This window comes from Pseudophryne corroboree, chromosome 3 (genome assembly GCF_028390025.1).
Source record: "Pseudophryne corroboree isolate aPseCor3 chromosome 3, aPseCor3.hap2, whole genome shotgun sequence".
In the NCBI taxonomy this organism is placed as follows: domain Eukaryota; kingdom Metazoa; phylum Chordata; class Amphibia; order Anura; family Myobatrachidae; genus Pseudophryne; species Pseudophryne corroboree.
Window position 1 is genome coordinate 274,798,680 of NC_086446.1, and position 13,307 is coordinate 274,811,986.

At 48.2% G+C, this 13,307-nt stretch overlaps 1 protein-coding gene across 5 annotated transcripts in view; it reads left to right on the plus strand.

The window, feature by feature from the left end:
* The window catches only part of RAD21L1 (RAD21 cohesin complex component like 1), a 619,411-nt gene that overhangs the window by 189,388 nt on the left and 416,716 nt on the right, over positions 1-13,307 (plus strand). For 4 of the 5 annotated variants that reach the window (XM_063959128.1, XM_063959127.1, XM_063959130.1 and 1 more), the window contains exons 5-6: positions 11,617-11,720; positions 11,960-12,130. In XM_063959128.1, coding sequence (XP_063815198.1) covers positions 11,617-11,720; positions 11,960-12,130 — 275 coding nt within the window. The remainder of the gene's footprint in view (positions 1-11,616; positions 11,721-11,959; positions 12,131-13,307) is intronic. The other variant, XM_063959131.1, reaches the window with a different exon arrangement.

Below are 13,307 nucleotides of genomic sequence, written 5' to 3' on the forward strand. Positions count from 1 at the left end.
AAATCGGCGGCAGAAGACGTTCCTGTCTTCAATAAGGTAGCGCACAGCACTGCAGCTGTGCGCCATTGCTCTCAGCACACTTCATACTCCGGTCACTGAGGGTGCAGGGCGCTGGGGGGGGCGCCCTGAGACGCAATAAAACATGATAAAAATACCTTACATGGCAAAAAATACATCACATATAGCTCCTGGGCTATATGGATGCATTTAACCCCTGCCAGAATATACAGAAAAACGGGAGATAAGGCCGCCGAAAAGGGGGCGGAGCCTATCTCCTCAGCACACTGGCGCCATTTTCCCTCACAGCTCAGTTGGAGGGAAGCTCCCTGGCTCTTCCCTGCAGTCACTACACTACAGAAAGGGTTAAAAAAAAAAAAGAGAGAGGGGGGCACTAATTAGGCGCAGTATTAAAACATACAGCAGCTATAAGGGGAAAAACACTTATATAAGGTTATCCCTGTATATATATATATAGCGCTCTGGTGTGTGCTGGCATACTCTCCCTCTGTCTCCCCAAAGGGCTAGTGGGGTCCTGTCCTCTATCAGAGCATTCCCTGTGTGTGTGCTGTGTGTCGGTACGTTTGTGTCGACATGTATGAGGAGAAAAATTATGTGGAGACGGAGCAGAGTGTCTGTAACAGTGATGTCACCACCTAGGGGGTCGACACCTGAGTGGATGTACTGTTGAAAATTACGTGACAGTGTCAGCTCTGTATAAAAAAACAGTGGTTGACATGAGACAGCCGGCTACTCAGCTTGTGCCTGTCCAGACGTCTCATAGGCCGTCAGGGGCTCTAAAGCGCCCGTTACCTCAGATGGCAGATACAGACGCCGACACGGATACTGACTCCTGTGTCGACGGTGAAGAGACAACCGTGATTTCCAGTAGGGCCACACGTTACATGATTGAGACAATGGAAAATGTTTTATACATTTCTGATAATACGAGTACCACCAAAAAGGGGTATTATGTTCGGTGAGGGAAAAACTACCTGTAGTTTTCCTGAATCTGAGAAATAAAATGAGGTGTGTGATGATGCGTGGGTTTCCCCCCGATAACAATTGATAATTTCTTAAAAAGTATTGGCTGTATACCCTTTCCCGCCAGAGGTTAGGGTGCGTTGGGAAACACCCCCTAGGGGGGATAAGGCGCTCACACGCTTGTAAGAACAGGGGCTCTACCCTCTCATGAGATGGCCGCCCTTAAGGATCCTGCTGATAGAAAGCAGGAGGGTATCCAAAAATGTATTCACACACATACTGGTGTTATACTGCGACCAGCAATCGCCTCAGCCTGGAGGTGCAGTGCTGGGTTGGCATGGTCGGATTCCCTGACTGGAAATATTGATATCCTAGATAAGGATAGTATATTATTGCCTATAGAGCATTTAAAAGATGCATTTCTATATATGCATGATGCACAGCGGAATATTTGCCGACTGGCATCAAGTATAAGTGCGTTGTCCAATTCTACCAGTAAAATGGTCAGGTGATGCGGATTCCAAACGGCATTTGGAAGTATTGCCTTTGAAAAGGGACATTTGGGGTCGGTCTTTTAGACCTGGTGGCCACGGCAACAACTGGGAAATCCACGTTTGTACCCCAGGTCGCCTCTCAAAATAAGACGCCGTATTATCAGGCGCAGTCCTTTGTTGGCAAGCGGACAAAAGGTTCCTCTTTTCTGCTCGTGACAGAGGGAGAGGAAAAAGGCTGAAGAGATTAGCCAGTTCCCAGGAACAGAAACCCTTTCCCGCCTCTGCCAAGCCCTCAGTATGACGCTAGGGCCTTACAAGCTCAGGCACGGTGGGGGCCCGTTCTCAATGAATTTCAGTGCGCAGTGGGCTCACTCGCAAGTAGACCCCTGGATACTTCAGGTAATATCTCAAGGGTACATATTGGAATTCGAGACGTCTCCCCCTCGCCGTTTCCAAAAGTCGGCTTTACCGACGTCTCCCTCTGACAGGGAGGCAGTTTTGGAAGCCATTCACAAGCTGTATTCCCAGCAGGTGATAATCAAGGTACCCCTCCTGCAACAGGGAACGGGGTATTATTCCACACTATTGTGGTACCGAAGCCAGACGGCTCGGTGAGACCGATTCTAAATCTAAAATCTAAAATCTTTGATCACTTACATACAGAGGTTCAAATTCAAGATTGAGTCACTCAGAGCAGTGATTGCGAACCTGGAAGAAGGGGACTACATGATGTCTCGGGACATCAAGGATGCTTACCTTTATGTCAAAATTTACCCTTCTCACCAAGGGTACCTCAGGTTATGGTACAGAACTGTCACTATCAGTTCAGACGCTGCCGTAGGGATGGTCCACGGCACCCCGGGTCTTTACCAAGGTAATGGCCGAAATGATATCCCCTCGAAGGAAGGGAATTTTAGTTATCCCTTACTTGGACGATTCCCTGATAAGGGTAAGATCCAGGGAACAGTTGGAAGTCGGTGTAGCACTATCTCAGGTAGTGTTGCGGCAGCACGATTGGATTCTCAATATTCCAAAATCGCAGCTGGTTCCGACGACTTGTCTTCTGTTTTCCTAGGGATGTTCCTGGACACAGTCCAGAAAAAAGGTGTTTCTCCCGGAAGAGAAAGCCAGGGAGTTATCCGAGCTAGTCAGGAACCTCCTAAAACCGAACCAAGTCTCAGTGCATCAATGCACAAGGGTTCTGGGTAAAAATGGTGGCTTCCTACGAAGCAATCCCATTCGTTAGATTCCACGCAAGAACATTCCAGTGGAACCTACTGGACAAATGGTCCGGGTCGCATTTTCAGATGCATCAGCGGATAACCCTGTCACCAAGGACAAGGGTATCCATCCTGTGGTGGTTGCAGAGTGCTCATCTTCTAGAGGGCCGCAGATTCGGCATTCAGGACTGGGTCCTGGTGACCACGGATGCCAGCTGCGAGGCTGGGGAGCAGTCACACAGGGAAGGAATATCCAGGGCTTAGGGGCAAGCCTGGATACATCACTTCACATAAATATCCTGAAGCTAAGGGCCATTTACAATGCTCTAAGCTTAGCAAGACCTCTGCTTCAAGGTCAGCCGGTGTTGATCCAGTCGGACAACATCATGGCAGTCACCCACGTAAACAGACAGGGTGGCACAAGAAGCAGGAGGGCAATGGCAGAAGCTGCAGGGATTCTTCGCTGGGCGGAAAATCATGTGATAGCACTGTCAACAGTATTCATTCCGGGAGTGGACAACTGGGAAGCAGACTTCCTCAGCACGACCTCCACCCGGGAGAGTGGGGACTTCACCCAGAAGTCGTCCACATGATTAAAAAACTCGACAGGTATTGCGCCAGGTCAAGAGACCCTCAGGCAATAGTTGTAGACGCTCTGGTAACACCGTGGGTGTACCAGTCAGTGTATGTGTTCCCTCCTCTGCCTCTCATACCCAAGGTACTGAGATTGATAAGATGGAGAGGAGAAAGCGCTATATTCGTGGCTCCGGATTGGCCAAGAAGGACTTGGTAACCGGAACTTCAAGAGATGCTCACGGAGGATCCGTGGCCTCTACCTCTAAGAAGGGACCTGCTCCAGCAAGGACCCTGTCTGTTCCAAGACTTACCGCGGCTGCGTTTGACGGCATGCCGGTTGAACACCGGATCCTGAAGGAAAAAAGGCATTCCGGATGAAGTCATCCATATCCTGATCTAAAGCCAGGAAGGATGTAACCGTAAAAACATTATCACCGCAATTGGCGTAAATATGTTGCGTAGTGCGAGGCCAGTAAGGCCCGACGGAGGAAATTCAACTGGGTCGATTCCTACATTTCCTGCAAACAGGAGTGTCTATGGGCCTGAAATTGGGGTCCATTAAGGTTCAGATTTCGACCCTGTCAATTTTCTTCCAAAAAAAAAAAAGAACTAGCTTCAGTCCCTGAAGTTTAGACGTTGTAAAAGGGGTACTGCATATACAGCCTCCTTTTGTGCCTCCAGTGGCAATTTGGGATCTCAATGTAGTTTGGGTTCCAAAAGTCACATTGGGTTGAACCACTTAAATCTGTGGAGTTAAAATATCTCACATGGAAAGTGGTCATGCTGTTGGCCCTGGCCTGGGCCAGGCGCGTGTCAGAATTGGCGGCTTTATCCTGTAAAAGCCCTCATCTGATTTTCCATTCGGACAGGGCGGAATTAAGGACTCGTCCTCAGTTTCTCCCTAAGGTGGTTCCAGCGTTTTCACCTGAACCAACCTATTGTGGTGCCTGCGGCTACTAGGGACTTGGAGGAATCCAAGTTGCTGGATGTTGTCAGGGCCCTGAAAATATTCCAGGACGGCTGGAGTCAGGAAATCTGACTCGCTGTTTATCCTGTATGCACCCAACAAGCTGGGTGCTCCTGCTTCTAAGCAGACTATTGCTCGTTGGATTTGTAGTACAATTCAGCTTGCACATTCTGTGGCAGGCCTGCCACAGCTAAAATCTGTAAAAGCCCGTTCCACAAGGAAAGTGGGCTCATCTTGGGCGGCTGCCCGAGGGGTCTCGGCTTTACAACTTTGCCGAGCAGCTACTTGGTCAGGGGCAAACACGTTTGCTAAATTCTACAAATTTGATACCCTGGCTGAGGAGGACCTGGAGTTCTCTCATTCGGTGCTGCAGAGTCATCCGCACTCTCCCGCCCGTTTGGGAGCTTTGGTATAATCCCCATGGTCCTTACGGAGTCCCCAGCATCCACTTAGGACGTTAGAGAAAATAAGAATTTACTTACCGATAATTCTATTTCTCATAGTCCGTAGTGGATGCTGGGCGCCCATCCCAAGTGCGGATTGTCTGCAATACTTGTACATAGTTATTGTTACAAAAATCGGGTTATTATTGTTGGGAGCCATCTTTTCAGAGGCTCCTCTGTTATCATACTGTTAACTGGGTTCAGATCACAAGTTATACGGTGTGATTGGTGTGGCTGGTATGAGTCTTACCCGGGATTCAAAATCCTTCCTTATTGTGTACGCTCGTCCGGGCACAGTATCCTAACTGAGGCTTGGAGGAGGGTCATAGGGGGAGGAGCCAGTGCACACCAGTTAGTCCTAAAGCTTTCTTTAGATGTGCCCAGTCTCCTGCGGAGCCGCTATTCCCCATGGTCCTTACGGAGTCCCCAGCATCCACTACGGACTATGAGAAATAGAATTATCGGTAAGTAAATTCTTATTTCTCTAACGTCCTAGTGGATGCTGGGGACTCCGTCAGGACCATGGGGAATAGCGGGCTCCGCAGGAGACAGGGCACATCTAAAAAAGCTTTTAGGTCACATGGTGCGTACTGGCTCCTCCCCCTATGACCCTCCTCCAAGCCTCAGTTAGGTTTTTGTGCCCGTCCGAGAGGGTGCAATCTAGGTGGCTCTCTTAAAGAGCTAGTTAGAAAAGTTTTTTTTTAGGTTTCTAATCAGTGTCTCCTGCTGGCGACAGGAGCACTGCAACGAGGGACTTAGGGGAGAGACTTGCAACTCACCTGCCTGCAGGAGGATTGAAGTCTTAGGCTACTGGACACTGAGCTCCAGAGGGAGTCGGAACACAGGTCAGCCTGGGGTTCGTCCCGGAGCCGCGCCGCCGATCCCCCTTACAGACGCTGAGGAACGGCAGAACGGAGGTCCGGAAACAGGCGGCAGAAGACTTCAGTCTTCATAGAGGTAGCGCACAGCACTGCAGCTGTGCGCCATTGTTGCTACACGGCTCACGGATCTCGGTCACGGAGGGTGCAGGGCGCTGCTGGGGGCGCCCTGGGCAGCAATATAGAGTACCTTAGAGGCAAATAAATACATCACATATAGCCATTAAGGCTATATGTATGTATTTAACCCAGGCCAGTTTATTAGAAAAACCGGGAGAAAAGCCCGCCGGAAAAGGGGCGGAGCTTATTCTCCTCAGCACTCGGCGCCATTTTCCTGCACGGCTCCGCTGGTGAGGAAGGCTCCCACGACTCTCCCCTGCACTGCACTACAGAAACAGGGTAACAAAGAGAGGGGGGGCATAAATTGGCGATATAAATATATATTGAGAGCGCATATATAAAAACAACACCTTCTAGGGTTGTTATATACTGTATAGCGCTTTTGGTGTGTGCTGGCAAACTCTCCCTCTGTCTCCCCAAAGGGCTAGGAGGGTCCTGTCTTCAATAGAGCATTCACTGTGTGGCTGCTGTGTGTGTCGGTACGTGTGTGTCGACATGTATGAGGACGAAGTTGGTGTGGAGGCAGAGCAATTGCCGATGATGGTAATGTCACCCCCTAGGGAGTCGACACCGGAATGGATGGCTTTGGTTATGGAATTACGTGATAATGTCAGCACATTACAAAAGTCAGTTGACGAAATGAGACGCCCGGCAAACCAGTTAGTACCGGTTCAGGCATCTCAGACACCGTCAGGGGCTGTAAAACGTCCCTTACCTCAGTCAGTCGACACGGGTACCGACACAGATGAATCTAGTGTCGACGGTGAGGAAGTAAACGTATTTTCCAATAGGGCCACACGTTATATGATCACGGCAATGAAGGAGGCTTTGCAGCTCTCTGATACTACTGGTACCTCAAAAAGGGGTATTATGTGGGGGGTGAAAAAACTACCTGTATTTTTCCCAGAATCAGAGGAATTGAATGATGTGTGTGATGAAGCGTGGGTTACCCCCGATAGAAAAATGCTAATTTCAAAGAAGTTGTTGGCATTATACCCTTTCCCACCAGAGGTTAGGGCGCGCTGGGAATCACCCCCTAAGGTGGATAAGGCGCTCACACGTTTATCAAAGCAAGTGGCGTTGCCGTCTCCTGATACGGCCGCCCTCAAGGATCCAGCAGATAGGAGGCTGGAAACTACACTGAAGAGTATATACACACATACGGGTGTTATACTGCGACCGGCAATAGCCTCAGCCTGGATGTGCAGTGCTGGGGTAGTGTGGTTGGATTCTCTGACTGAAAATATTGAGACCCTGGATAGGGACAGTATTTTATTGACTCTAGAGCAATTAAAGGATGCTTTTCTTTATATGCGAGATGCTCAGAGGGATGTTTGTACTCTAGCATCAAGAGTAAGCGCGATGTCCATATCTGCTAGAAGAAGTTTATGGACGCGACAGTGGTCAGGTGATGCGGATTCCAAGAGGCATATGGAAGTATTGCCATATAAAGGAGAGGAATTGTTTGGGGTCGGTCTTTCGGACCTGGTGACCACGGCAACTGCCGGCAAATCCACCTTTTTACCTCAGACCCCTTCACAACAGAAAAAGACACCGTCTTTTCAGCCGCAGTCCTTTCGCTCCTATAAAAAGCGACCAAAAGGACCGTCTTATCTGCCGAGAGGCAGAGGAAAGGGTAAGAAAGGGCAGCACGCAGCCCCTGCCCAGGAACAGAAGCCCGCCCCGGCTTCTACAAAGCCATCAGCATGACGCTGGGGCTTTACAAGCGGACCCAGGAACGGTGGGGGGTCGACTCAAGATTTTCAGCAATCAATGGGCTCACTCACAAGTGGACCCGTGGGTCCTGCAGATAATATCTCAGGGTTACATGCTGGAGTTCGAAAGGTTTCCCCCTCGCCGGTTCCTAAAGTCTGCTTTACCAACGTCTCCCTCAGAAAGGACGTCGGTTTTGGAAGCCATTCACAAGCTGTATTCTCAGCAGGTGATAGTCAAGGTACCCCTCCTACAACAGGGAAAGGGGTATTATTCCACACTATTTGTGGTACCGAAGCCGGACGGTTCGGTAAGACCTATTCTAAATCTGAAATCCTTGAACCTGTACATACAGAAATTCAAGTTCAAAATGGAGTCACTCAGAGCAGTGATAGCGAATCTGGAAGACGGGGACTTCATGGTGTCCCTGGACATAAAGGATGCTTATCTGCATGTCCCAATTTACCCCTCACACCAAGGGTATCTCAGGTTCGTGATACAAGACTGTCATTATCAGTTTCAAACGATGCCGTTTGGTTTGTCTACGGCCCCTCGGGTCTTTACCAAGGTAATGACCGAAATGATGGTTCTTCTACGAAGAAAAGGCGTATTAATTATCCCTTACTTGGACGATCTCCTGATAAGGGCAAAGTCCAGAGAACAGCTGGAAGTCGGTGTAGCACTAACCCAGGTAGTGCTCCAGCAACACGGGTGGATTCTGAATCTTCCAAAATCTCAATTGACCCCGACAACTCGTCTGCTGTTCCTGGGAATGATTCTGGACACGGTTCAGAAAAAGGTGTTTCTCCCGGAGGGAAAAGCAAGGGAGTTATCCGAACTTGTCAGGAACCTCCTAAAACCAGGAACGGTGTCAGTACATCAATGCACAAGAGTCCTGGGAAAGATGGTGGCTTCGTACGAAGCGATTCCATTCAGCAGATTCCATGCACGGACATTTCAGTGGGATCTGCTGGACAAATGGTCCGGATCGCATCTGCACATGCATCAGCGGATAGCACTGTCACCAAGAACAAGGTTGTCTCTCCTGTGGTGGCTGCAGACTGCCCATCTGTTAGTGGGCCGCAGATTCGGCATACAGGACTGGGTCCTGGTGACTACGGATGCCAGCCTACGAGGTTGGGGAGCAGTCACAAAGGGAAGAAATTTCCAGGGCGTGTGGTCAAGCCTGGAGACGTCTCTTCACATAAATATACTGGAGCTAAGAGCGATCTACAATGCTCTAAGTCTGGCAAAACCGCTGCTTCAGGGTCAGCCGGTGTTGATCCAGTCCGACAACATCACGGCAGTCGCCCACGTAAACCGACAAGGCGGCACGAGAAGCAGGAGTGCAATGGCAGAAGCGGCAAGGATTCTGCGCTGGGCGGAGAATCATGTCATAGCACTGTCAGCAGTGTTCATCCCGGGAGTGGACAACTGGGAAGCAGATTTCCTCAGCAGACACGACCTTCACCCGGGAGAGTGGGGACTTCATCCAGAAGTTTTCCACATGATTGTGAACCGTTGGGAAAAACCAAAGGTAGACATGATGGCGTCTCGCCTCAACAAAAAATTGGACAGGTATTGCGCCAGGTCAAGAGACCCTCAGGCAATAGCTGTGGACGCTCTGGTAACACCGTGGGTGTACCAATCAGTGTATGTGTTCCCTCCTCTGCCTCTCATACCAAAGGTGCTGAGAATTATACGGAAAAGAGGAGTAAGAACGATACTGGTGGCTCCGGACTGGCCAAGGAGAACTTGGTATCCGGAACTTCAAGAGATGCTCACGGAGGATCCGTGGCCTCTACCTCTGAGAAGGGATCTGCTTCAGCAGGGACCTTGTATGTTCCAAGACTTACCGCGTCTGCGTTTGACGGCATGGCGGTTGAACGCCGGATTCTAAAAGAAAAGGGCATTCCAGAGGAAGTTATTCCTACCTTGATTAAGGCTAGGAAGGAAGTGACTGTACAACATTATCACCGCATTTGGCGAAAATATGTTGCGTGGTGTGAGGCCAAGAAGGCTCCAACGGAAGAATTTCAATTGGGTCGATTCTTACATTTCCTGCAAGCAGGATGGTCTATGGGCCTAAAATTGGGGTCTATTAAAGTTCAAATTTCGGCCTTATCAATTTTCTTCCAGAAGGAATTGGCGTCAGTGCCTGAAGTACAAACTTTTGTCAAAGGTGTACTACATATACAACCCCCAATAGTGCCTCCAGTGGCACCGTGGGATTTGAACGTGGTTCTAAATTTTCTCAAATCTCATTGGTTTGAGCCGTTAAAATCGGTAGAATTAAAATACCTTACATGGAAGGTAACCATGCTGTTGGCCCTGGCTTCTGCCAGGAGAGTTTCAGAGTTGGCAGCTTTGTCATACAAGAGCCCATATCTGATAGTCCATTCGGACAGGGCAGAATTGAGGACGCGTCCTCAATTTCTCCCTAAGGTGGTTTCGGCATTTCACTTAAACCAGCCTATTGTGGTGCCTGCGGCTACTAGCGACTTGGAGGACTCCAAGTTACTGGACGTTGTCAGAGCATTAAAAATATATATTTCAAGGACAGCTGGAGTCAGAAAAACTGACTCGTTGTTTACATTGTATGCACCCAACAAGATGGGTGCTCCTGCGTCTAAACAGACGATTGCACGTTGGATCTGTAGCACAATCCAACTTGCACATTCTGTGGCAGGCGTGCCACAGCCTAAATCTGTAAAGGCCCACTCCACAAGGAAGGTGGGCTCATCTTGGGCGGCTGCCCGAGGAGTCTCGGCATTACAACTTTGCCGAGCAGCTACGTGGTCAGGGGAGAACACGTTTGTAAAATTTTACAAATTTGATACTCTGGCTACAGAGGACCTGGAGTTTTCTCATTCGGTGCTGCAGAGTCATCCGCACTCTCCCGCCCGTTTGGGAGCTTTGGTATAATCCCCATGGTCCTGACGGAGTCCCCAGCATCCACTAGGACGTTAGAGAAAATAAGAATTTACTTACCGATAATTCTATTTCTCATAGTCCGTAGTGGATGCTGGGCGCCCATCCCAAGTGCGGATTGTCTGCAATACTTGTACATAGTTATTGTTACAAAAATCGGGTTATTATTGTTGTGAGCCATCTTTTTAGAGGCTACTTCGTTTTTGTTATCATACTGTTAACTGGGTTCAGATCACAAGTTGTATGGTGTGATTGGTGTGGCTGGTATGAGTCTTACCCGGGATTCAAGATCCTTCCTTATTGTGTACGCTCGTCCGGGCACAGTACCTAACTGAGGCTTGGAGGAGGGTCATAGGGGGAGGAGCCAGTACGCACCATGTGACCTAAAAGCTTTTTTAGATGTGCCCTGTCTCCTGCGGAGCCCGCTATTCCCCATGGTCCTGACGGAGTCCCCAGCATCCACTACGGACTATGAGAAATAGAATTATCGGTAAGTAAATTCTTATTTTTTTGTCTTTCCCTCTTCAATAATATTGTAGTGTAATTAAATACCGCCCTATGGGGGTAATTCTGAATTGATTGCAGCAGCAAATTTGTTAACAGTTGGGCAAAACCATGGGGGTCATTCCGACCCGATTGCTCGCTGCAGTTTATCACAGCGCAGCAATCGGGTCGGATCTGCGCATGCGCCGGCGCATGCTGAGCGGCCAAAGGCCGTTGTATTGTAGCGATCGCCTCTGCTTGATTGACAGGCAGAGGCGGTCGCTGGGCGAGAGGGGGTTGGACGGCGGCGTTAATCCGCCATTTAGGGGGCGAGGTCCGGCCATCGCAGGCTTGGCCGGACCATTGGGGGGGCGGGCCGCGGCGGCTGCGTGACGTCACACGCAGCCGCTGTGACCCGGGCAGCGAGGAGGTTCTCCCGGCCAGCCGCAGGAGCTGCGCTGGCCGGGAGTTACTCCTGCAATGCAAAAGCATCGCCGCTGTGTGATGCTTTTGCATTTTGGCGGGGGATGGGGGGGGAGCGGCACTGACATGCAGGGCCTGTTGAAATAAAATGAGGCAACAGGAGAACAGAAATTAAGATATAGCAAATGGAATGCTCTCTCTCTATTGAAAGCTATTCAATCGTTCTTGTGCAACCCAAAATAAATTTATGTAAACTTAACCTGTTTTAAATCCACTTTGTCAATAAATGTATTTGAAGGCAATTGTTTACTTCTTTATGTGACTACCATCATTTCTTATATGCATGCCATACTATCTTTTTGGAACAGTGTTTTCATTTTTGTGCAGTTTAATTGACGTGGTGGATCATTTCACTCTGAACCAGAGCCGGATAGAGGACATCACGATTAGAGAAGATTATGGAAGACAACTTATTCTTCATGATGGTTTTGGTATGTTCTTTAATAGGTCAATTTTATATTTCCCTAATATTTGACCATTCTGACAAACATTTGTTTCAGCCTGGTCTCCCTACTTGCCTATCGTAATGCTATAAACTCACTATTTTACATTTCCAATTTTGGAGAATTTCGAAAACCATACAAATTGTAAATGCTAAGCGACTTAAAGCTATAGGTTGTTGAATGTCACTTTTGTAAGAACAAAAAAACATTGTGGACCTGTTATACAGGAGATTACCTAGATACATTCAGACAGGACTCTCCCAAAGATGACTCCTTTGAAGTAAGCACCAACAGCTATTTACCTGAGCAGAGTTCTATGTCCATAAATGGAGAGGAGAGAGATCGTTTTAATCAAGACTGCTTTGGAGATGAGGGAACGACTACTTCAGACTTTTTTGGTATGAGAGATCTTATTTTAATATAGGTTTTGAGGGCTTGCAATGTCATAATATTTATAGGATTTATACAGTATACCAATTTGTTGTATAATCCATATACTGTATTTAAATAGGCTGAGCTGGAGATTTTAGTTTTTGAAATTCGTTTTAAAGCTCTGTATAAAATATTTTTTTGAATGTCCTATTATTTTAGTCTGTGTAAAGGTCAGTGAAAGTCCTTCCACGAGACAAGTTGAGAACCTTGTTTTAGGCCTGCGAATGTTAAAGGAGACAGTGATGAGTGTCCCTATACCTCCCTATTCAGAGGTCACTGGTGTTAATTATTTCCCCAGAAGTTGAAGCTCAAGGTGATAGATATCATTGTTTTTATTCCTGCAATGTCTGTGCCTGATTCAGGTCTGGTAGGCCTACGCCTATCATCGCAAAGTATCGATTTTCAGTACTTTGCCCAGTACTATGTCGCAGGACTTTGGGTCCTGCGACTTAGGAAGCAGTGCAGCAGCAGACTGTCAGTGATTGACAGGCTGTTGCTGAGTCGCTGCCATTTAGGGGGTGGAAAGAGGCCAGGGATCTCTGTTGCAGGAAGGAGATTTCCTGGCCTCTGCGACGGTACCATGGACGCCGTAACCCACCTGATGGTGAGCGAATGATCCGATGCTGTGTCCTAGGACGCAGGTTGTATCACTGCTGCAGCAAGAGGTGTCTGCTTTTAATAAACGCCTCCTGCTCCATCACCATACAGCGCTATTACTTCTGATTACAAGGAAGCTGCAGTGATAGCAACTCCAATGAATCTGAATCAGGCCCTCTGTAAGGAGTGACACTGATATTTATTTCTGTCCCTCTCTTGCCTTGGTCCCACTGTAGGTCTCTAATTCTTCAACTCTGATAACATGATTGCAGGAGGAAAAGCAAGATCATGTTTCTCACCATGAGCTTTCACCTGCATTAGTTTATGGTCTGGAAGAGAGGGTGGGTGGCTGGGTATTGTCATGTGGCATGTGGATGTTGAACATCTTTGTTGATATGTATAGATAGTAAGTATATGTGAAAATAGTACATTTGATAATTTTTCAGAAACTGACCAATGTTTTGAGCAGATGAGCAAAACACTACATTAATAAGAGCTGTTGCCTCAAGAAAAGCACTAATTTGAATAAAGAATATACAGGTTGAG